The 22,042-nt window shown below is 43.5% G+C and overlaps 1 protein-coding gene across 3 annotated transcripts in view; it reads left to right on the top strand.

The window, feature by feature from the left end:
* Positions 1-5,576: 5,576 nt before the first annotated feature.
* Positions 5,577-22,042, top strand: part of NRP1 (neuropilin 1) — a 114,933-nt gene continuing 98,467 nt past the window's right edge. For all 3 annotated transcript variants that reach the window (XM_074157475.1, XM_074157473.1, XM_074157472.1), the window contains exons 1-2: positions 5,577-6,062; positions 9,413-9,587. In XM_074157475.1, coding sequence (XP_074013576.1) covers positions 5,996-6,062; positions 9,413-9,587 — 242 coding nt within the window. In that variant the 5' untranslated portion in view covers positions 5,577-5,995. The remainder of the gene's footprint in view (positions 6,063-9,412; positions 9,588-22,042) is intronic.

Genomic DNA, 22,042 nt, shown 5'->3' with positions numbered 1-22,042 from the left:
GAGCAGGACACTAATTTTCCAGCCAAAAATAGAGCAAGACAAGAAATACAAAGATACATCTAGCACTACCTTCACCTACTTCTTAATGATTATAGACCTTCAGTCTGGCAAAGACTTTCTTTGAAAGGAACTGTTATTTTAGCTTTTTGCGGTAGTTATCTTAGTGTAAACACAGACATTGATATACCCAGTGTGCAACCACATGGAAACAACTGAAGTTGATAAAAACAAGATTATAATCCAATGGTCCATTATGATTTTACAGGGTCTGCTTTTCTCCTTTGAAGTCAGTGGGATTTTGTCATTGCCATCAATGGAAATATAATCAGATTCTTAGTCCATATGGGTGGATTTGCTGCATATTACTTCCTTCATCACAGAAACAGCTACTTGAGAACCCCTTGAGTTGATCAGGCATTATTATTAAGGACACTGCCATAAATCATATGCTGTATATGTCCCCCACTTCCTATTTCAGATAAAAAGCAGATTACACTGAGAATATACAAACATTACTGCAGAAAAGAAAAGGAGTGGGGCAATCTGGAAGAGCATGGTGACCATGCTTAGACTTTGGCAGCTGTAGCAATGCAAGCAGAAGAGGAATTGGGCCTAGGACAGACCTGACGAGATTGTTGTCAAATTGGAAATGGGAATAGAATTATATGTGTGATGATTTGCCTTTGACACAGATGAAAACATTTGACTTTTGATAATCAGATAATCAGCTAATAAAGCCTTGGGCTGTGCTAATTTGTTGGAGTGGAATGTGTTTAGACAGGATGATGAACATGTTTTGATAAGGCATTTGTGAGATGGCACAGTTGTGATTCTAAGGAGTTTGGTAAGATATTTGTAAATCACTCTAACCCTAACAATGTAGTCAGTGTGGAGATGATGTAAATGCAAATGAATCTGATCTCTAACAAATGGAGTATAGGATCTGAGTGTATTTTGCAATACATGGCCATATGTAAATTTAAATTATGTATAAATCAGATGGTACGATTTATAAAAATACATGTATTTGCAGTGGTTCTTTAGGGAAGGGTAAGATGTGCAGTAAAAGAAGCATCATTTAGATGCATGTGGCTGTGTGTGGAAAAGAGGTGTAACGTGAGAGGACAGGGTAAAAAAGCGTTGGGTGTGAGAGACTGAGTAGGAGGATAAAAGATGTAGGAGATAAAAGGGTTGAGAGAGGAGAGATATAGACAAGGGAAAATGTATGTCTGATCTTAAAGATAAGAGTAAATAGCTTTGGTTCAGTACAGTAAGCAACAGGAAGCCAGGTAGTGATTCATATGGCCAAAGCAACAGGAGAGGAGATGACACAGAAGCCTGATTTTGGAGAGATTATTGGAGAAGATAAGTAAGAAAAGGGAAACATTAGAGAGAAGGTAATAAATGAGCACCAGACTATATATGAAGATATCAGTAGGTACTAGTCATTAAGCAAATATATTTCTATTCTCCACTAAATATTTGTAGGAAGTCTCCATTTTCAGGCATTTAATATTATGGATGGGTGTGATTTGTTGAGTTTCTTTTTCAAAATACCAAATAAAGGTGTCTTCAGCCACAGATTAATCATTTGCCAAACTTAGTTTTTAATTAAATGCATTACTGTGTTATATGAGTGCATAAAGGAGTAAACATCAAAGTTATTCTGTTCTACTATTGTTAAAATGTGAAAACTGTTTTTTTTCCTTTGGAATTTTAAGTTTTATATTACATGACTTAGCCCAAGGCAAATATTTTTTATGGCTGAATTATAAAGTTCTTGAGAAACAGGTTTATAACAGAAGTGCAGACAATCTTCAAAAAAGCATTGTAAGAACCAAGTCAAATTATGAAGCAAAGATGGGCCTGAACCCAAACCCCAGAGCTAGCCACTCCATTAACTTTTACATACACTGGATTCAGATTCAGTCTTTGTAACACTAACTCATCCTTGCCATAAAATCCCATTACTGATGTGAAAATGGAGAGCTGAACAAATGTGTAAGCAGTTGCAGGATCAGGACCTAAAATACCGTGACTAAAATGTGAGAAGTAGATTATAAAAAGAGACTTCTGAATGTTTCATTTGATGCCAGTTTATATTCAAGATGATTAAAAATTAAACATTTTCAGATATATATATGTAAACCAAGGATAGAATGTCTTCACTCATCATTTCAGGGCAACTCGTACATGGAAGAAACCTGGGCCAGTGTCTGTGAACGAGAGAGAAAAAGATGGGTAGAAAAATGAGACTAATGCCATTCACATTATGATAGGAACGGACATGAATGTACTACTCTGCTATATTTCCTAGGCCTTGAGAGTTCAACAGAAAAAAAAAAAATCAATTCCCAGTGTGAAATTCAAAATGCCTATGAATGCTGAAGAAGGGCAGAAATCCTCCTCCATGGGCCACATTAGGCACAACACAGGCCATTCCTGTTCAGCTGTCTTTGCAGCCTTGTGCACGTCTCTCTCTGCGCAAGGGGAGGAGGCACTGAAATTTGAGACATGAGCGTGCTGAAATAAACCTTGGTATATGGATTAGTGGTTACAAGGTAGACTGAGGTGATAAAAGCAATCTTCATCATTAGTCTTACAATTTATCACATTGTACCATCTTCACTAATGTATATGTTCTGTCTGCATTTAAGCGTTTAATTTTTCTTTCAGAGGATGGAATGTCTTTAAAATATCCTAGCTACTAACAGACTGTGCCTGCATCTGTGGAAAATGACTTGTTAATCTGATAGGAAAACAAATGGAAAAAATACCACTGTTTGTTGGTTGGTTTGGATCATCTTTATGGCATACAACTGAGAACAAGTATTTCCTCTCTGCAGATTCAGGGAAATTACCTGAGGGACAATGCTAATCCCAAAGGGAGAGAGGCATCATTGTCATGTGCTAAGTGTGATTTCTGATATACACACTCTCAGGGTATCTGCTTACTACTTTTCACTTACAGAATTAATCCTGGCTTCTGAGACTGACTTTTTAAAACAAACATGTATGCGTACACTTACACAACCCCCCAGTAAGCTACCATCAGCAGGTAATTTCTGTTTTCAAAAATAGATGTACTTTATTTTAAAACCTATATTGTCTCTCAGTCAGTCGCAAGCTACCATGTGCTTCAGGACAGAACCAATTTATCTCAAGGACTGTCCAGCAGCATGAGAGTTTTAATAATCAGAGAGCACTGTTAACTCTCCCCTTCCCCCTTATTCTGGGAACTTCTCTAAAAGAAAAAAATAAAGGGGGCTTAATGCGCTATCCATAAAATATACATCCAAATCAATCAAGGAAATGCATAAGCATTGCATATGATGATCCAGGGACTGCCTAAAGACGGGGAAATGAGACTGAACCCAATAACTCAGTCTGACTAGATCCAGCCTGCCTGGTTTCCAGCCTGCCTGCAGACACGGGCAGGGGCAGGGGCAGGAAAGAATGATGTGTACAGAGAGTATAACAGGACCAAACCACGCTTTAGTGCATGATATTACAGAACCGCAATCACGGAAGGGGAATGTCTGGTGAAAACTCAGAAAGTAGTGATGAGGGAGTGTGCAGTATGAAACCAGCAGACAGATTTCCTACAGACTTAATCTCCAGACTTCAGCTGACCTTAAAGTCAGAGCTTCAAAAGGGCAGTGAGGGAGAATGAGAGTGGAAGGCTTAAACTCAGGACTGGAGACAAAGGGATGGAGGAGACTGAATCTGTGTATAATTTCTGAACACAGATGTAACACATTTGTAGTTAATCTGTGTGGCTGCAGACTTACAACTATGTTTGAAAACTATTTCAAACATAGTTACATCTTCGGAGGGGACAGGGATTTACTGCCGCGGCTGCACTGGGGGGATGACCCTGCTCCCAGCAAAGCCCAGGTCTTTTCCCTCTGCATCCTTCAGAAAAACTCCTCGTGGAGTTGGTCCTCTAACAGGCCTTTTTGCTGATGAAGCGTTAACAGAGTTTGCCTCGGCTGTGCATCAGTAACAAATTGTTTTCAAACTCTGCTCTGGGAGATGAGAGTGGCTGACATCCACCATTGGCCGCAGGTCATTTTCCTAGCGCAGACCCATCTTTGGGGACCATTTAACACTGTGTTTGTTTCAGCTTTCAGCCTTAGAGCTCTTCCTCTAAGCCCTACCCCAGCGACTGGATTGCTTCCACACAGAGGAGCACAAAGTGCAGGGACAGCCTGTGAGGCAGGGCAATGGGGCAAAGAAGGGACAGGCCTCATAGCTGGTGAGCGCCAGACCGTGCAGCCAAAGCAGCAGCATTCTGTCCCCACTTTGTGCCTGTCCCCTGGTGCGAGTGGGGAGTGGATCGCTCAGAAGGAGATATACACTCCCCAGGGGAGCAGAGACAGCCCTGGGGGAGGCAGCAGCTGCTCAGCCCCTCAAGAGGCTTCATGAGGGAGAGGCAGACTGGGGAGTCAAAGCAGCAAGAGAAGCTGAGAGGTGGGAATGACAGCCAGGCTGGGCAAGAAGGGCTGTGGGAAGAGGGCCAGGAGGGAGAGGGTGCAGGAAGGGCCCCCCAGAGATGCAGAAATGTAAAGGGACAAGCGCGGTGGGTCCAGCTGAGCCCGACACCTGGAGATGCCCTCACAGCAGGTCCCCACAGTTCAGCCCATACCAGTGTGGCCAGCAGCCCCTAGGGGATGGTGGTGTCCCGCTGGGGGACCGCAGGGATACGCGTGGGGCCGGGTGCTTGGCTGCATACTCGCACGAAACAGAGCAGGTTGGGGGTGGCGGGGGGGTGGATGGGTGGCGAGGTGGCAGAGGGAGAGGCCCGGGAGGGGACGGGGCAGGGTGCCCGCGGGGCAGCGCGGAGGGAGCGAGCCGGGAGGTGGGCAGAGTGTGTGTGTCTGCCTGGGGGGCCGGGGCGACGGGGGCGGCCGGGCAGGGCACGGCAGGGCCGGGCAGAGCTGCGGGGGACGGCGCAGGAGCCTCCGAGGGCGGCGGGGCGCAGGTGGGTGCCTCCGCTTGGATCGGCTCTACCTGCCGTGGCGGGGGGAGGCTGCCCCTCGTCCCCCCTCTCCCCCTCCGCGTCCCCTGGAGCCAGCTCCCGCCCCGGCTGGGTGTCAGGGTTGGGGCTTTGCCGTGTTTGTTTGTTGGTTCTTCCGCGCTGCCGATGTCTTGGGGGGCTGAGGAGAAGAAGGAGGAGGAGGAGGAGGAGGAGGAGGAGGGCGGGGAGGGGGAGGGGACTGGGGCTTGGGAGACGGCGGCTCCTCGGCCTCTCTTATTGCCGCTGAGTTGCGCTCCTCTTCCTCAGGCTGCGAGCAGGAGCCGCCCGGGCGCTTCCCCCTTTCCCGTCCTGCCGGGAGTCCCTGCGGCGGCAGCGCTCTCGCTCGCCTCCCGCCGGGGCAGGTGAGTGCGGGGCGCCGGGCACCGCTCGGCATCGCCGCCCCGGCCGGGCACAGCCGCCCCGGGGCTGCCGGCCCCGCGGGAGCCGCGGCCGCGGGCGAGCGGGGCAGGCGCGGGGGGGACACAGTTTGCCAAACTCCAGCGCCCGGCTGGTCCCCGCTCACCGCCGCTTTCCCTTCCTTTTCTCCTCTCCACAGAGCACCCCCGCCCCGTCTCCCGGAGCCCGCCCCGGCAGAGCGCTCCTGAGGTGCCAGCAGCCGCCAGGATTTTTGTCTGTCTTGTTTGTGTGTTTGTATTTTTTGGTTTGGTTCTTTTTTTTTTCTTTTTCCCCCTCGTTTTCATTTGGCTTTCTAGTCTCGCTGGGAATGGCAGGGGCAGCGGCGCCTGGAGAAGGAACAAGTGTGGGGAAAGGGAGAGGGAGCCGGAGCTAAATGACAGGATGCGGGCGACTTGAGGCACAGAAAGAAGCCAGCCTCCCTCTGCCCCCGGGACTGCCCTTGCGCACCGCGCTTTCTGCTCCTGACTCCGGCTGGAGGATTTAAGACCTAGGAAGAGTTGTGCGTGGAGGGCGTTTTTATTTTTGTTTTTTCTCCTTTCCCTGCTGTCGGAAGGGAAAATGGACTGGGGACTTCTCCTGCACTGTGCAGCCCTCACCTTCACCCTCGCCAGGGCTCTGCGAAGCGGTAAGTGTCACGGGGGACGTCGGGTCTCAGCCTGGGCAGGCAGCTGCGGGGCTGGGCTCCGGGGCTGCTGGAGCCGGGGGAAAGGGGGACGGGAACAGTGGGACCTGAGCCCGGCTGGGAGGAACTTTCCGCCGGAGGAGGGAGGCGGCGCGGTCCTCGCCCGCCCTGGCATGGCCTTCCGACTTTATTTTCCGCTCTTTTGGGTTGTTGTAGAAAGCAGACTGCTCGTTCTCACTAGGTCAGGACAGCCAATTATTTTAATAATGTTTCCTCCCGTAGGCAATTAAATAAGTCTCGCCTTCAATATCTGAAAGATGATGAACACTTTAAAAGGAAGGCTTTACCTCCCTCCTCTTTCTTTTCCAAAGCGTAAGATTTCAGATTATTGTGCCTTTAACTAGCTGTGTGTGTACCTGCGGGTAGTCCTCAAACAGAGAGCTCTCTAGATTACCCCTTTCCCAAGTCTGCAGTTTACGTGCAACTTGCACAGTGCCAAGAGAGAAGCTGAGCTTCTCTGTGAAGGCTCAAGACTCCCTTCCAAGAGAGAAATCCCGTAACAAATGACTGATGTAGCTAGTGTACTATCAGGCACCCCTTGAAAACACAACTAATTAAAAGCAGTGTGCTCCTCCTTCCCTGAACAATGCCAGGGCACTGTGAATATTTCACTGCGTGATGCATTTTTAAAGATGGTCTAATTGTGGGACTGCTTGACGTTTAGCTCTTGCACATGAAACAGCTTGTGCGAGTTTTCCTTTTCCAACAAATCCTGAGCAATTATTATTAACTAATTATCAAATATTTACTTTTGTCTGACTGGGTTTTCAATCAGAGTAATTAAAAGAAGAGAGCACCCTCCACTTACGCTGGTATATTGTTTTAATAAGGGACTGCAAGTGGAGTGTCATGGAAGAGAGAGTATTAAAATCGCATGGTTTATGATGGAAGTTAATCTCTTTCCCAATATGTTTTGAGGAGGCTGCTTAATTTAATCAGGATGAGCTGTCTCCTCCAGCACTGTGGCACAGGAGCAAAGGTGCTAGAGGCATGTGCCAAGCCCGGCCTGGGGATGCTGCGAGAGGTGCACTTTGCTCACCCCCCTAGACCAGGTGAGGTGTGCCGACAGCCGCCCCCCTGGCTCCCACATAAACCGGGACTGCACCTAGTCCTGCACCCTCTGAGGGATGGGAGGGGGGCAGCCATTGCTCTTGTTGATCATTTCACCCCATTAAAAGAAGGGGAGTAGGGCAAGTCGCTGAGCAGAAGGCTCCACCATGAGCGGCTAATGTGGTGGCCCTGCTAGAGTCACCAAGGCCATTAACCCTCTTCTGTAACCTACCAGACCTACTAATGGCACCTTCACCTACATGCAGTACTAGTGTCCACTAAATTAATTCATTAACCTTATTTAGAACTAATGGTCCAAAGTCATTAGAAACTGCTCTTCTTAATCAAGTGTGAGAGAGATTGCACAGAGCCAGGGAGTCTAGCAGACCACATTATCTTATTACACTGTCACTTTCCCAGAAGTCGCAGATTAAGGAGCGCTGGTGGTAGTGAGTCCACCTCAGCGTCCTCTGAAGTGACTCTGTCAAGTGACTAGAAGCAGCACTGCTTTATTTCAGGCATTTAACAGATGCCAGACTCTGCCATGTTGTTTGCAGGGCTGGAGTGGGCTTAATGAGACAGGATCACTTTCCGAGTGTGCTTACACAGGGAGGAAAAGGCAAGATTCCCTGAGAGCCCCAGACAGCGGATTAGCAAGATCACCAGTGACAGCTTTTGAGCTTTGAGCTGCAACGCCTTTTGTTCTGGCCAGAGGAAAACAGCCTGTTTGCAAAGGCAAAGCAGAAATAAATAAGATAGCCTTTCCCAGCAACAGCCTTAAGAATATCTGGGTTTTGACCATACAGCTGAGTACGTATCATCCCCTTCTCTCCTAATTTATGGCAAATAATTTCTATAAAGAGTGTAGCTTTATGTATTTTTGATGTGTGCTTCTTCATTCATTTCCATTTGACCTGTTTTTCCGACAATAAACTCTCGTACATTTATAAATTCATGCTGAGAGCAAGGAATGCCATTTTGCTTTTGCAGGGAATGCATTAGACACAGTACTGCAGCCTGTATATACTATCATTGAGATGCAGTAATATACAGTCTTGCTTTTTAGTGTGGACGTTCTTCCTGTCTGTAGTGTACTGTCATATTTTATTGCTCAAAATTTAACAATCAATGTGTAGAGAAAGTTTTCCTCCCTGAAGATCTACAGAAAGAAATCCATAGTAGTAAAAAAGTGATAACGCAAACCTGCACCGGACAGTGAAGTGAGTGCGTAGGCTAAATTTCTTGTCCCTTTTTATTTTTCCTATAAACCTTAAAATGCAACCCTGACAATGCTGGCCAAAGCAGCAAAATGTAGCATACCACATTTCACAGTCACACTTCGTGATTCTGGAAACTTTTGCAACTATTTTGCTATTAGACATGAATCTTTGTTGCTGTTGGGGAGAGGAAGGGACAAAGGGAAGAGGAAAGGATGTTGTTCTGCTCCATTACTTTGATGCAGTCTCCAAGCATGAACAAACTTCCTTGAAGGAATAAATAGTGGATGATTTCTGCTTCACTAAAACCACTTTGTTCTCTGCTAGCCTGGGTTTGAAGAGCACAGATAGTTTCGACCTGCCTAGATTTATGGACTGATAAAACAAAGGGAGGGTCTGCTGCGAATGAGCTTGTATCCAGCAAGACAATTCCAATGGTCAGTGACACAGACCAGGCTTATCCCATAGCTGGACAGGGGGTCAAATGGCATCCTTTTAGCTCTCCTCCCAGCTTTTCTTAACACTTCATACTTAGGAAGATTATACTTTTAGGAGATAATTGAGTCTCGGACACCCTTCTGAGCCAAAATTAGTGCTCTTGTGAGGATGCAATGTTTTAACACTGTAAGAGGCATTGTTTCCTTGGGGTGGGGGGGGCTTTTTAAACAGATATGGTTTAGAAATGGGGTATCTTCTGCTACCTGCTGGCTGCCCAGCTGCTGGACTTAAGGATGGGCATGGAGAGGCGGGCCTCTTTCCTTCAGTAAAATGTAGCAGAGATGCCTTTGCGTTAAAGGCATAAGGATGCAGCAAAAGTTTGCTTGAAGAAAGCTGCAAACCTGCATGAACTCGCACACACACACACCCCCTCCAGCATTCCCACGGTGGTCAGCTGGTTTGCTGCTGCGGGCTGAACCCAGGTGCTTGCTGGGGGGGGCAGGGGGAGGAACTGGGGAAAAAAATTTAAAAAAAAAAAAAAAAAAAAAACAAAAAAAACCCCCACCAATCTGTTGCTTCCCCTTGCAGATAAGTGCGGCGACACGATCAAAATTTTAAACCCCGGGTACCTCACCTCTCCCGGCTACCCCCAGTCCTACCACCCCAGCCAAAAATGCGAGTGGCTGATCCAGGCCCCGGAGCCCTACCAGCGCATCATGATCAACTTCAACCCCCACTTCGACCTGGAGGACCGCGACTGCAAGTAAGTGCGGGCGCCGCGCTGCGGAGCGCCAGGGCGCCACCTGCCGGCCCGCCGCCGCCCCGCGCCCGCCGCGCCCCCGCCGGCCCCCGCGCTCCCCGGCTTTGCTGCGGCGAGAGGCGGGAGGCGCTCGGCGGAGCACCCTTGGGGGCGGGTGGGATGTTTAGAAAGATCTTTGCAACTTTTTTGTGCTTGATAAATTGTATTTGAGTTCTGCCTGCCTGTCGGGAGAGGCAAGTGGATGGATGGCGGTGATGATGTGCGTTTGCAGGAGTGCGATTAGGGTGAGGCACCGTTGGGCGTTTGTTAGCCTGCTTGATTTTTTTTGAGTAAGTCTCTAGAGTCTTAAAAATTAGCTCCTTTTCATTTTGTATCCCCACAGCTACAAATAGCCTATGGCAGAAACAGGCAATTTATAAATTGCTAAATCCTCTTAACGCAGAGTTAATCTTGCATTTACTCTCACCCAATAAGGGGCAGCGGACTTCAGGACTGATAGCCATATTTCCCTCTTTCTCCCTTTGCTGCTGATTTTTAGCCAGTAGCTCTTCTTTCCCCTCCTCCTGCACTACTGCGGTGCCCTCAGAGCAGGAAGGGGGTAGCTGAGGCTCCCTTTGCTCCCCTGTCCTGGCATTCCCTTTGACCATCTATTTCTAAAAGCGAGAAGGGGATTTGGAGCCTCCCAGAAACTGTTCTCTCTACTCATCTCCAAATCTGTAAACCACATTGCTTACACAAGTCAACACATGGTCAGATCTTTCCCCTTTTCAACATACCCTCTAAATTCAGCCTACTTATTTCATCAAGAAAATATTTTAGTGATTCATTATTTAAAAATTTCTGGAGTATCATGGATTTCTCATCCCCTTCTGACAACTGCATGAGAGAGTTGTTGTTCATTAATGCTACCAGTCAAGATTTTCTCTGCGGGTCAGAAAGAGATTAAACTCAACAGCCATTGGTGTTTGGAATTTAATGGTAGTATTTGAGGTTTACAGGATTTCATCCTGTAAAATGATGCTCAGCATCATCAGGAGCAGTTGTAACAGACCATGAGGTTGGACTTAGAGAAAGAGAGCGACTGTACTAAAGCACTTAAACAAAAATGTGCATGGTAAAAATTAAGATTATTATTTAAAAAATTGATTACTTAGATCACAATTATTTATTTCCCTTAAAATGAAGTTCTCTAATGATGCAGTGTGGTGCCTAGTTGCTTTTCTGTTATTATTTATAATCACTTATACATCAGCATTTCAGTACCATAGCTGAGTGATAATGCAGGAGAACCCTGCTCATAAAACTAAACTGACTCCTCGTTAAAATGAGTTTTTACTGTGGTGTTGGAGCTGCAGCTCATATTCACACCATATGTTCACACGCTGACTTCCCATTCTTTAATTTTTAATTTGTTGTACTCAGGCAATGATTCACTTCCCTCTGTCTTCTTGACACAGGTTTTGCTTTCGTTCTGTGGGACAGTGCTAATGCTTTAAAATGTTTGTCTGTCTCTCTTTTCTCTCAGATAGAGATTGGGAAATTTAAATCAAGCATATTTCAGTGTCAAATCCTTTTTGTTCCTTGCTAGAATACATGTTTTTCCAACGCTGTAAAACCAACATGGTCTTTGACAGCAGTAAAGTGGTGTACAGCATACAATTATTTGAAGAACAAGTAATCTTTGTGGCATAGTGTTGTGCTAAACAGTGCTAGGCTGAGCTGAACTGGGTCCAGGGAAGGGATTGACTCCCTCCCTCCGTCGCTCCCTTCTCAATATTCATTGTCCACTCTCCCCCCTGCATTATTTCTTCCTCTGAAAGGGGGCCCAGTGCAGTAATGAGATGGTACAGGGTGGAAGGAAGTCTCTACACAGGGTTGTTTGCACTGTCTTTGCAGTGTGCGATGGGGATGACTTTACTGTTATTTGGTCTATGCTGAAATGCCTGCCTTCTAGGCTAGGCTAAATTACTCAGCTGCTTCTTCACTTATATTTAAAATTGTTCTTTTTAACTTGAGAGGGATTGTATTTGTGCCAAAGAACTTAGGACTGCAATAATAGAAAATGATTTCAGCAACAGGAATTTGTCAACAATCTCTGTGCTTTGAAATTTCAGTGTCTACTTACAAAATTCACATTCCTTGTACCAAATATTGGGGACAACAGGAGATTAATGCAATAAAACATATCACAAGATTTTTTGGTTTTGCAGCTAAGTACATTTTGATTTCCTAATATACTTAGTTTATTAGCAACTCAGTCTGCAATCTAGAAATGTGCAATTTAGGTTACACTCTAGTTTATTGAAAGGTTTAGCACTGGAAATTAATAAGCACTTAAATATGAAATGCAGATAGAAAATGAGAGATAGGGGAATTCATGTCTGGGAACAAAAAATGCCCCACACAATTAGAGCAGACTAGAGGAGAAGATTAGCTTGCTGGCCTAGCTCCCAAAATCCTCTTTATAATGCTCCTCATTGCATCTTAGACCTTAGTTAGCGTTGAAAACAACTTTAATAACAAGGACCCCCTGAGCCCAGGGAGGGAAAAAATGTGACTTTGGGAAGGTTACCTTCTTGTTCTGTAGTGCCAACAAGAAAATCAAGAGACCTTATCTAACTTTTTTTTTGATATTGCTCTATATAGAGGGCTAGATGTATTGAAATGTAAAACTGGTGAAAGGTTAATTCTCTGAGGAGAATCAAAAGCAGAAAATCTAAGTATTAGCTGTACTGTAGCTGTTCCCAGTTAGTCTCTTTGTATGTTAGGGTTTGGAATTAATTTTAAAAATATGCCCTCGATTTACCTACCTACTTTGCTATGCTTTAATGAATAAGTATTTCTCAAATGACTCCTAATAAAATTCATATATGTATGATTTTCTGACAATCAGAACTGTTTGAGTTGTTTTAAATTTCAAGCAAACATGGTGAAAATTCCTGTTTCTCTGGAGGCATTCCAAAAGACTCAACTTTCACAGTTTTGAAGAATAAAGATACGCAAATAATTAAGAATACGTTCACACAAGCTAGGATCATCTAATAAAAAAATCTAGCCAAAACTACTGAACCAGCATAATGGAAATACTGGGTCTTGACGGGAAGTATACAATCATGTTAACCACAGATCGTTATCAAGGACATACATAATGAAAAAATACACAGTCTCTTTTTAACTTTTAACTTTAATGAGTGTTATGCCTCCTCTTCAGGAGCCCAAGAAACAGAAATTATCCTTGTACTTTAAGAGAAAAGTAGTTTGTTTGCTGTTTTGCCTTTTCTTAAGCAAGCCCCAATAATAGCCATGCATTTTTGGAGTCAGGAACACCGTTAAAATGAATAGAAGAGACAAAACATATGGCTGCATATTAGTTAAAATGCTCCAGTGTTTGTTGCATGTGGTAAATGCTTTTCAGCACTTTGTGCAAGCTGTACAAGTCTCGTGTTGCTGAAGTATCCTACTGTGTAAATGTAGCCATCTTGAATCTAGTAAAACTTTATACCTAGATAATAAACAAGAATGTCACTGATACAGTACTTTGAATTTATGGAACTTTTCCGGTTTCCCAGCAATGCACACTATCAGCATGATAATTTATAATGGTTTGTGACAAATGTTGCTGAGCAAAGAGGTGTGTGGTTACATTCAGATCAGATGTCATTATCTAGGGAGCAATAAAAATTTCACAGACACTAGGTTAAAAACATTAAGAAAATGAATGTGAAGCTTCAGAAGAAAAGGGCTTAAGAAAGGTGGAGGGTTGGGTAGAGAAAGCCTAATAGCGGTTTCCTTACTGACAAATTATTGACTTTGTTGCCAGACTTGACTGTATTGTTTTACAAGGTTTTCATAGATATACCACAGAGCATAATTATTTTATTGGCCGTTGTTTATAGATGTAGAGAATAAATATCATCCTTGACAATTATAGAGTGTATACACAATGCTGTCAAATCACTTGGAATGGAAAAAATGCCCATTTTGGAAACACTCAAGTTGTAGAAAGAGAGATGTCATAGATAATTATTCTTTATATTGTATTTACCAGGGATTAGTTACACTGATGAGATTATAGCTGTATAGAAATTGCAGTCAGTTATAGAATACAGAGCAAGAAATACCTATGCTTGTTTATATAGAAGAAAACAGCTCCTCCAGATCTTTGAGTAAGGAAGAAAGCATAGCTATACAGACCTACAGAGTGAAACTGTAGCCCCATGGAACTCCTATAGACCTTAATGACATTAGAAATTCATCCATCCATTTTATTTCTAAATAATGTCAATGGATTTATGCTATAAATCTGTAGGTATAACAAACTGAGGCTGGTAAAATAAACAAGAGCAAGGCAAGCCAGGGCTCAGCCTTTCTTTAGTTTCTGCAAAGTTTAAGCCTTCATTTGCTTTTGACTAAATCTTGGTTCCTATTCTTGCATGCAGTGAAGTCTGCTTTGTGCAGCCTTTGTGCCTCGTGTTTCTCTTGTGCTGGGGTGGTTTGAGCCCTTTGGGTTGAACCGATGGGAGTAAGAGTGCACATGTCCATGGGTGCCCATCTAGAGGAGAGCCACCTGGAAAGGACATAGCTGGGCTGCTCGTCAAGCCTTGCCTGTCAGAAGGGTCCTGTCAATGGCTGCGCACATGACAGTTGATTTCTGACTGCCCAGAGGTGCGGCTGGAGCCTGGCTCTGGCCTCACCAGCCCTGAACTGCTCCCACAAACTGCACTAAGGACATCTCAGGTGTAATGGAAGGCCTGGGCCCAATGCAGCCCTGTTATCGCTGGAAGCAATGGGAGTATCTCCCTCCACTTCCTCAGAGCTGTCTTCTGTTGTTCTTTAAGGCTGTGAGGAAGGGCGCAGCGCAGGCCCTGTGGGACTGGTTTATGGCTCTATCAGTCGTTTCGATGGCAAATGTCAGAGCTTCCTAATTCCCTCTCCCTCCACCACTGTCGAGCATGGCAGGCAGTGAGGTGCTGGCAGCTGGTATGGTGCGGTAAGCAGCAGAGCTACCAAAGGAGCAGGTTCATTAAGGCCTATGACAGGCAGGGACCATATTTGCCCGCAGTTGAGCGCAGAAGTCTGAAGGAGACAAGGCCTTTCAGCTTTCAAACAGAAATACAGTTTTAATGTCCTGGCCCTGCTCCTCTGGGCGTCAGCATCGGGCCTTTAGCAATTTGCCTCAGGAGGAGGTACCTGGGAGAGGTGGGAATGTCCCCTCTGCACCTGCTGAGGGCAGCTGGAGGAAGGCCCATGCTCCTGTGTTTGCCCTGATTTCAACTAATGAAATTACCCAGCCCACCCACCTTGAGCCACCCCACCGCACGCTTCCCTGCAGGAGGCAGTCTCTCTGTCCAAGCCAGGCTCCACACAGCCATGAGCGGGACATGGGGCCCCACACCAGGCCACCAGGAAGGCCATACCCAGGCCAAAGGGGCGGCATCTCCATCCCCTTGTCTCCCTCAAATACCTGTCCCTTAAGAGCTGTTTGGGGTTACTGAGAGATGGTTTGGGATGAAGGGGACCATCCTTCATTCTGCCCCCAAATCAAGAAACAAGTAATTTTGGCATAATTTAGGATGGGTCATTGCAGTGGATTTGGGAGACATGATATCTCATGTTTCTGGGTGCGCTTCGGGGCATTTCTCCACTTTATATAAAGTACAGGAAAGGCTTTCTCAGGGAGCGTGCTGCTGGACCTAAGAGAGCCTGCTGGTGACCACCGCTCTTTGATACCCTCTCGAAGGCTACAGTAAACCATGCCAAGGGAAGGAGTCAGCACAGAGCCCGCGCAGCATCAGGGAAGCAAAAAACACTTGTTGCAGTAGAGAAGCAGCATGTTGCCACTCAAACACGCACAAAAAGAATACTTTTTCTTAACTTTTCTTAACTTAAAGGTTCTGGATCATGAAAGTGTGTACAAATATGTGCTCCTTGCTACAGGATTCAACACATATTTGCACACAAGTATCAGATGCAAGTACCTAAAGGTAATGCTGTTGTTTTATTGTGCTTTAGAGACTAAATAAGAGTTGAAAGATGTTGGAAATTATATGGTTTTTCTGATTACATAGTGTAATAAAATTACTCTCTTGTTGTTTATCCAAGCAGTTAACTGTTGTGAAAGCCTCTATTGTGAAACTGTTTAAAAATTCTTTTAGAGTAATGGTTTGGGTTTGAGTTTTCTCAGGAAAAGGTATTAGGGAAACCATGACCACACTGCCTGGTCATAGCTAGAGAGTCTGTGCTTTCCTGTGTCTGGGGCTGAGATGCTGGATGCAGAGCCTGATTTTGCACTCTATGTGTATGGGTGCATTCCCTGGCACAGTAGGGTCTTGACTTGGGTCTCTGTACAGTAGCACATTAAAATTATAATAACAATCATATGCAGGTGTTTCTATCAATCCAGACAGTTAAGTGAACGGTAGGGAGAATTCTGTCTTGATGTGCTACAACCGGATGCCCTTCAGACAGGAGAAAATCTGAGGGTCAAATGTGGATTCCCATGAGCCTAATCCTTCACCCTTTCTGTGGACAGAGATAGACAAATTCAGAACAGAGGGATGAGTCCTTTTTAAATTGAAACCCAGAGTCATTGGCATTAGCCCCATGAAACACTCAATGTGTTTTCAGTCAGCCCCACCCTGGTCTCTTCTCCATTTCCCTCTCCTGTGCTAATGCAATTAAAACAAAGACCTATGTGTTGCTGAAAATTAGTTTCTTAATTATAGCTTATTGCAAGCTATAATATTGGATCATAAGTTGATAATTATGATATAGAGATTTTTATACAGCTGATGTAAAACCAAATTCAATTATTTTCTTTTGTAGTATTTCCAAAGAATGAAATTATATCTGAAAACGGGAGATACATGCACTCACATGTATATTTCTAGCCTTATATATCACACAGAACTTGAATATTGGCATATGTTACACACACCTTTTTAAGACTGTGCATATATACACATATTTATGCATGTAGTATAGATTTCTTAGTTTATGTAAAAGTTCCTAAAGTAAATCTACTAATTAAAGCGCTAATACCCATCTTAAGGCTGATAATTAGGTATAAAGAGAAAAAGAGACAGGATTAGTGTTCAGATCATGTTCCAAATGCCTCTTAATTGGGTGTTTGTAATCAATCCTGATTGCAAGAGGCAGTGGTTTGGCAGAATAAAGAATGAAAAAGGCTTAGCCCTACTATTTTCCTGTTAGTTGACTTGGCTGTAGTATTTAGGTCAGGATCCAGTGTCAAACAAGGTAATTTTGTCAGCCTTAGCGATCTTCATAAAACATTTAAAAATCTTTTCTAATGATATTTTTTCAAGCTAAAAACTCTCTCAAGCTAGAGAGTTATTTTTATCCAGAATCTTTAAAAGTGTTTTCAAGTGAACCACAGGAAAGACTTTGTTCTCCTGGCCTCCATCCACCCCTGACTTCTGAAATCAGGTCTGAGTTCACTGTGGGTCTTTCATTGCACTGACCTTGGCACTTTTCTCACCAAGCCACAGTTTTCCATCACAAAACCACACAGCTTGGTATAATGATTATTTCTTTATCCCAAGTAACCAAACAATTTTTTAAACAGGGTGACAGATTTCCCTCTTGCACTGTGGGAAGCAAGCACCTGGCCATTTCCAAATAGAGTTTTAATGAACTTCCTGAAGGAGATTTGAGAGAAGTTTAATAAGTCACCTGCCAACTTTTTGGGAGCGTAGGTCATTTGCTTTTCTGTAGGAATTCACAAAAATGTGAGAATAACCCCCTTCCCAAGTCCTAAACTTCCATGGAGGAAATTGATTTTCATGGGCAATATCAAAGGTTTTTAAAAACGTAACTTCAAAAAATCAAATTTCTGATTGTTTCTCGCACATAAGGTACTGTGCAACTCTGTGATCCACAAAACTGGTTGTGAGCTGTGTGAGCTTTATAATAATTCATTTAAACAGGAAAGATTGTGCATATTTAGACTCATCCTGCATGTTAATAGCATTACAAGTATTTTACGTAATGTGATAAAATGAAGAATTTAGATGGCTCAAAAGGACCATTGAGAAAATATCTCCATATGTGGAAGAGACACCCATTTGACGTGGTGATTTCTTCCAGAAGAAACTATGCACATCCCAGAAGCACAATAACCAGCTGTTGTACAGGAGAAACTGGACAGTTGTCTGCTGCCTTCCATGTTGATGCGGAGCTGCAGTGGCCACATGCCCCGTGTCTCCCCGAAATACAGATGGGCCAAGCCTCACACTGAATAAGAGCCTGGATTAATCCCTTCCTTACACCGCTCCCAGCAGCTTGGACCCCATTGCACATTTGCACTGTGGGCTGTTCCGTGCCCGCCATGTGAAAACGCAGCCCATCAGAGCTGTGGGGTGGGAGGGGATTTGGAACACCCCACTGCAGGGAGGGGCATGCACTGCCCTCGTAGCTCAACCCTATGCTGGGGCTGTGCCCCACTGCTTTTTGTGTTGGAAAAGAAAATACAGATAGTCCTTTTTCTTTTTTTTTTACAACACTCCTTAAATTGGAAGTTGGTAACCTGGAGAAAAATTGAGAGATGTGTTCACACCCATGTGATTATTCTGCCTCAAGCTTTGAGAAATGCTCCCTCACAGCCAAAGTTTTGCTCATCTTATTCACATAAACAGTCCTGCTGAAGTCAATTAAAACAACAGACTCACTTGTGCAGGGCTAATAGCTAAGACATATATTTATGGCACTATACAAATTAAGTTACTTTTTATAACAGTGGATTTCAGATGCTTGCAGAGTAATTTACAATACAGTAGAAAAATCAGCTTCATTCTTTTTTGTCATCTCAATTCATAAATCACCATAAATAAGTTATCATTTCTTCTCCAGAATCTTGGCTCATAATAGTGAAGGTTTGGGACAAGTTGCGAAGTGCATGAGTAAGAATCAAAGTTCGCCTTGTTGTAGGATCTTGTGCCAATCTGTCATTAAGCCAGACAACTTCTACCGACTTTCCTCTGATGTATTCATCTGTAACAAGGGACACCAATCAGCAATTTAGAAAAGCTTTAGCTTGATCACCATGCAGAAACGTAGGCTACGCTGCCTATTTCCATAGCGATCACTCCGCTTTGCCAGATGCAAAATGAGAGGCTTACATCCCTCATGCTAAAAACCCTTCTTAGAGGAAATCCTAGGCTGTCGCTCCATTTGAGTAGCTTTAGTTAAGTCTGAAAAAATATGCAAAGGTAGCTCTTAAGTAAAAGCTCTTTTTTTCTGTTTCACAGCCATCTCCATAATCTGTTTTGGAGACTGAGGCATGAGATGTATTAACATGGCAGGCATATGTTCTGATTGCTGAGTATTTTTTGACATTCCCACAAAACCCCTGAGACTTATGTCACAATTCTATGAACTTTATCTATTTGTACATTCGTATCTGGGCTTAAATTCAAAACTTCTTTACATGCATTTACAGCAGACAATTTAGGTACATCTTGTATTTCAGATGGCAAGCAGTTAGAGCAGGTACACATTTTAACCACTATGTAGTCTAACATTATAATGCATTTCAAAAGTCTTCTGTTGTGTTTCAATGGCACGTACACTATATCATGTAGGTATATAAAATAGATACAGGACTACATTGAGCTGTGAAGCAAGTGAAGATAACTCCACTGATGCCAATAGCATTGCACCTGCTAATAGCTCGAACACAAAATACCATAAGCATATCGTATTATGTTCCTTACTGGTTTCCATTTTCATTTATCCTCCACAGTTATACTAGATGATGGCCTTCAAACAGTATAATAGTCTTCTTTATCTCATTTCTCTGACATCATTTTCAAGTTCCTTATTACTCTTGAACAGCGTAGCTAATAGTGCCCAAATTGCTTCTCATTCTTCCCATCAGAGCATGTCATTATTCAAGAAACCAGTGTTCTTCAGCCTTTCCCACACAAATAGCTCTCCCCCAAACTAAACTTAAAACTTACTTCCAAGAGCCAGTCTCACATTTCCCAGGCAATTAGGCTTCTTTTACTGGCTATTACATTTTTATTTTGCACATCTTTACACTTTTTAGTTAACCATACCTGTGTACTCCTTGAGACTTCAGTCTTTGTCTTCTAAAGCCTAGTCTTCATACACTGATTTTTGTATCGATTTAATGATTTTTTTTGTTTGTTTTTTGTTTGTGTATAGTTAAAACAATTCAGCACGCACTGGGGGATACATGTATTCTAGTATATAGATGTCTTATGTCAGTACTTTTGCAGAAATGAGCCTTGCTAGCATCAGTAGTTTGTAACAAGGACTGTACCATCTATAATGGTTTCTAAACTGGTTTAACTGAAGTGGTTGCAAAAACAATGTATAGACCTACTTCTGTGTTACATAACTAGCCATAAATGCTAATAGGGGTATTTGTATACCGTATTAACTGAAATTGTTAGTGAAAAATAATTAGATTGCTTTACTGATTGCAAGTTGCAAATTGCAATATAAATATATATATATATGTGCATATCGGAGGACTTACTGACGCATCCGTTTTCTCCCAGCTTTTATTCTTTGAACAAAAGCTTAGGCAAAGTGTCTAAACGAAGCAGTTCCTCTGCCTGCTGTAACTTATGCTTTCCAGGAAGGTTTTTTTTGACCTTGCCTCGCTAGGCAGCTAGATAAATTACTGTGGTGTGACCTTCAAGCACCTCGCTTACTCCATGGAAATTGTCCATATGCACACTCTCACCCCGTGATATTCCATATGACGTGCAAGGTAGTTTATCCCTTTTCTTAGTTATTCCGCCCTCCACCCCTCACCCCTGACATTACAAAGTAAAAACATGCTCATAGGTGTAACCACAGCTCAGTTGATGCTCTGAAATCAAACTCTGAGTGCTCTGAAAATAAACATCTGATCACCGGGTGACTTTTGCATGTCTCCATATGCTCAGCATAAAAAGGAAAATATATCCTTCCTTGCCACATCCCAGCTTCAGCTCTTTCTCATCTGAAAAATATCAGATAATTTTGATTTAAATATGTAAAGAAAGGAAGCCGTTTTTCATGGGCCATATTCTTAATTTGTCCAAAGATCATTCTACTGAAGTTAGTGGAGCACCAGTGATTTATATCAACTGAGTGAGGAGCTGACTTTACATTTCTACAATTCCCTAGAAATTCTCAAAAGAAAGGCCAGTATTGTAGCTGAACCGGCATTAACTCAGAGTAAAGTCAGTTAAAGTTTTGCCATTCAGCAAGATTTGATTTTAATACTCATGCAGAATGTGTAGGAGCTTCTTAAAAGTTGGTGGCATAAAAACCAAAGTCCTTCTGTCCTGTGTACAAACCTTTCTTTCCACTAACAGCTTTAAAGAAGTACACAGGATTGGGTGCTGGGGCACTGTGGCTGGTTATAGTGCTAACGCTCTCACACTGCTTGGTCTTGGGCCAGCGAATCATCATCTTTGTGCCTCAGTTTCCTCAGAGACGATAATTTTTCTCTGGTTTGCAAATATCCAAGGATGCACTTATTAGTGTTTGTGAAGTCCTTAGGGACTGCTGGGTGGAAATGTAGTGCAGTATAATAGTTATTTGCCATTGTTTTGTATGTGTTCATCTTCTAGCTGTTAATTTTTTTTTAACAATATACTGCTGTGTAAAAATCCATGTGGCAATCTTTTGACTTTCAGAGAGATGTGTTATCCAAACAAAAAATAAAGAATAGGACTCATGCTCACAAGAGACACATTATCCGTGATGAGAAGAATCTATAACAGACACAACACTAACTCAAAACTGAGCACCAAACAGCATCCAAATGCAAGCAATTTCAAATGTGTGCGTATTGCCAGTACAAAACCAGGCCATTCTGCAAATGCAGCGTCCCCCGAGGAGTAGTGAACCTAGCAGCAGCAACGCTAATGGCTGTCTTCTCATGTGCAGCGAGGGAAAGCAGCACTTTAGAGCCGCCTTGGGCAGCTGTTAAGTTATTCGTTCTTAACTTACTTCTATAAAGCTGTTATTGGGTGGAAGCAGATGACACAAAGATTTTGGGCCTGCTCTGCCTGCTATGGGGAGAGTATTCCCCATCCTTGCGCATAGGGTCAAATTCTGGCTTCCTTCAAGTCAATGGCAAAATTTCTCCCCAATCTCGTTGGAAAAAAATATTTTAGGCTTCAGAAAACACTTTTTTGAAGAGCACTTTGCTGCTGCCAGTGTATCTCGTAGAATTTTGCCCAGTTTGGACATTCCTTCCAGTGCACACAGTGCACATAGGGGAGCAAAGAGGCCCATGAGTTTTCAAATGCATTTTTACTGCTAGATCAATGATGAAATAAAAAAAAACCCACCCAATTTTCTGCTGTTAGAGTATACGTAATTCATGAGGTATTGTGCTAGGTCATCTACCTTGTTTCTTAACCTCTTTTCAGAACATTTTGGGCTGTTTTGTGGCTTGTTCCACCTGATGTCTT

The sequence above is a fragment of the Numenius arquata genome, chromosome 12, assembly GCF_964106895.1.
Source record: "Numenius arquata chromosome 12, bNumArq3.hap1.1, whole genome shotgun sequence".
NCBI classification, from domain to species: Eukaryota; Metazoa; Chordata; class Aves; order Charadriiformes; family Scolopacidae; genus Numenius; species Numenius arquata.
The sequence above is the reverse complement of the archived record's forward strand: the minus strand, read 5'-3'. Positions and strand labels throughout refer to the sequence as shown.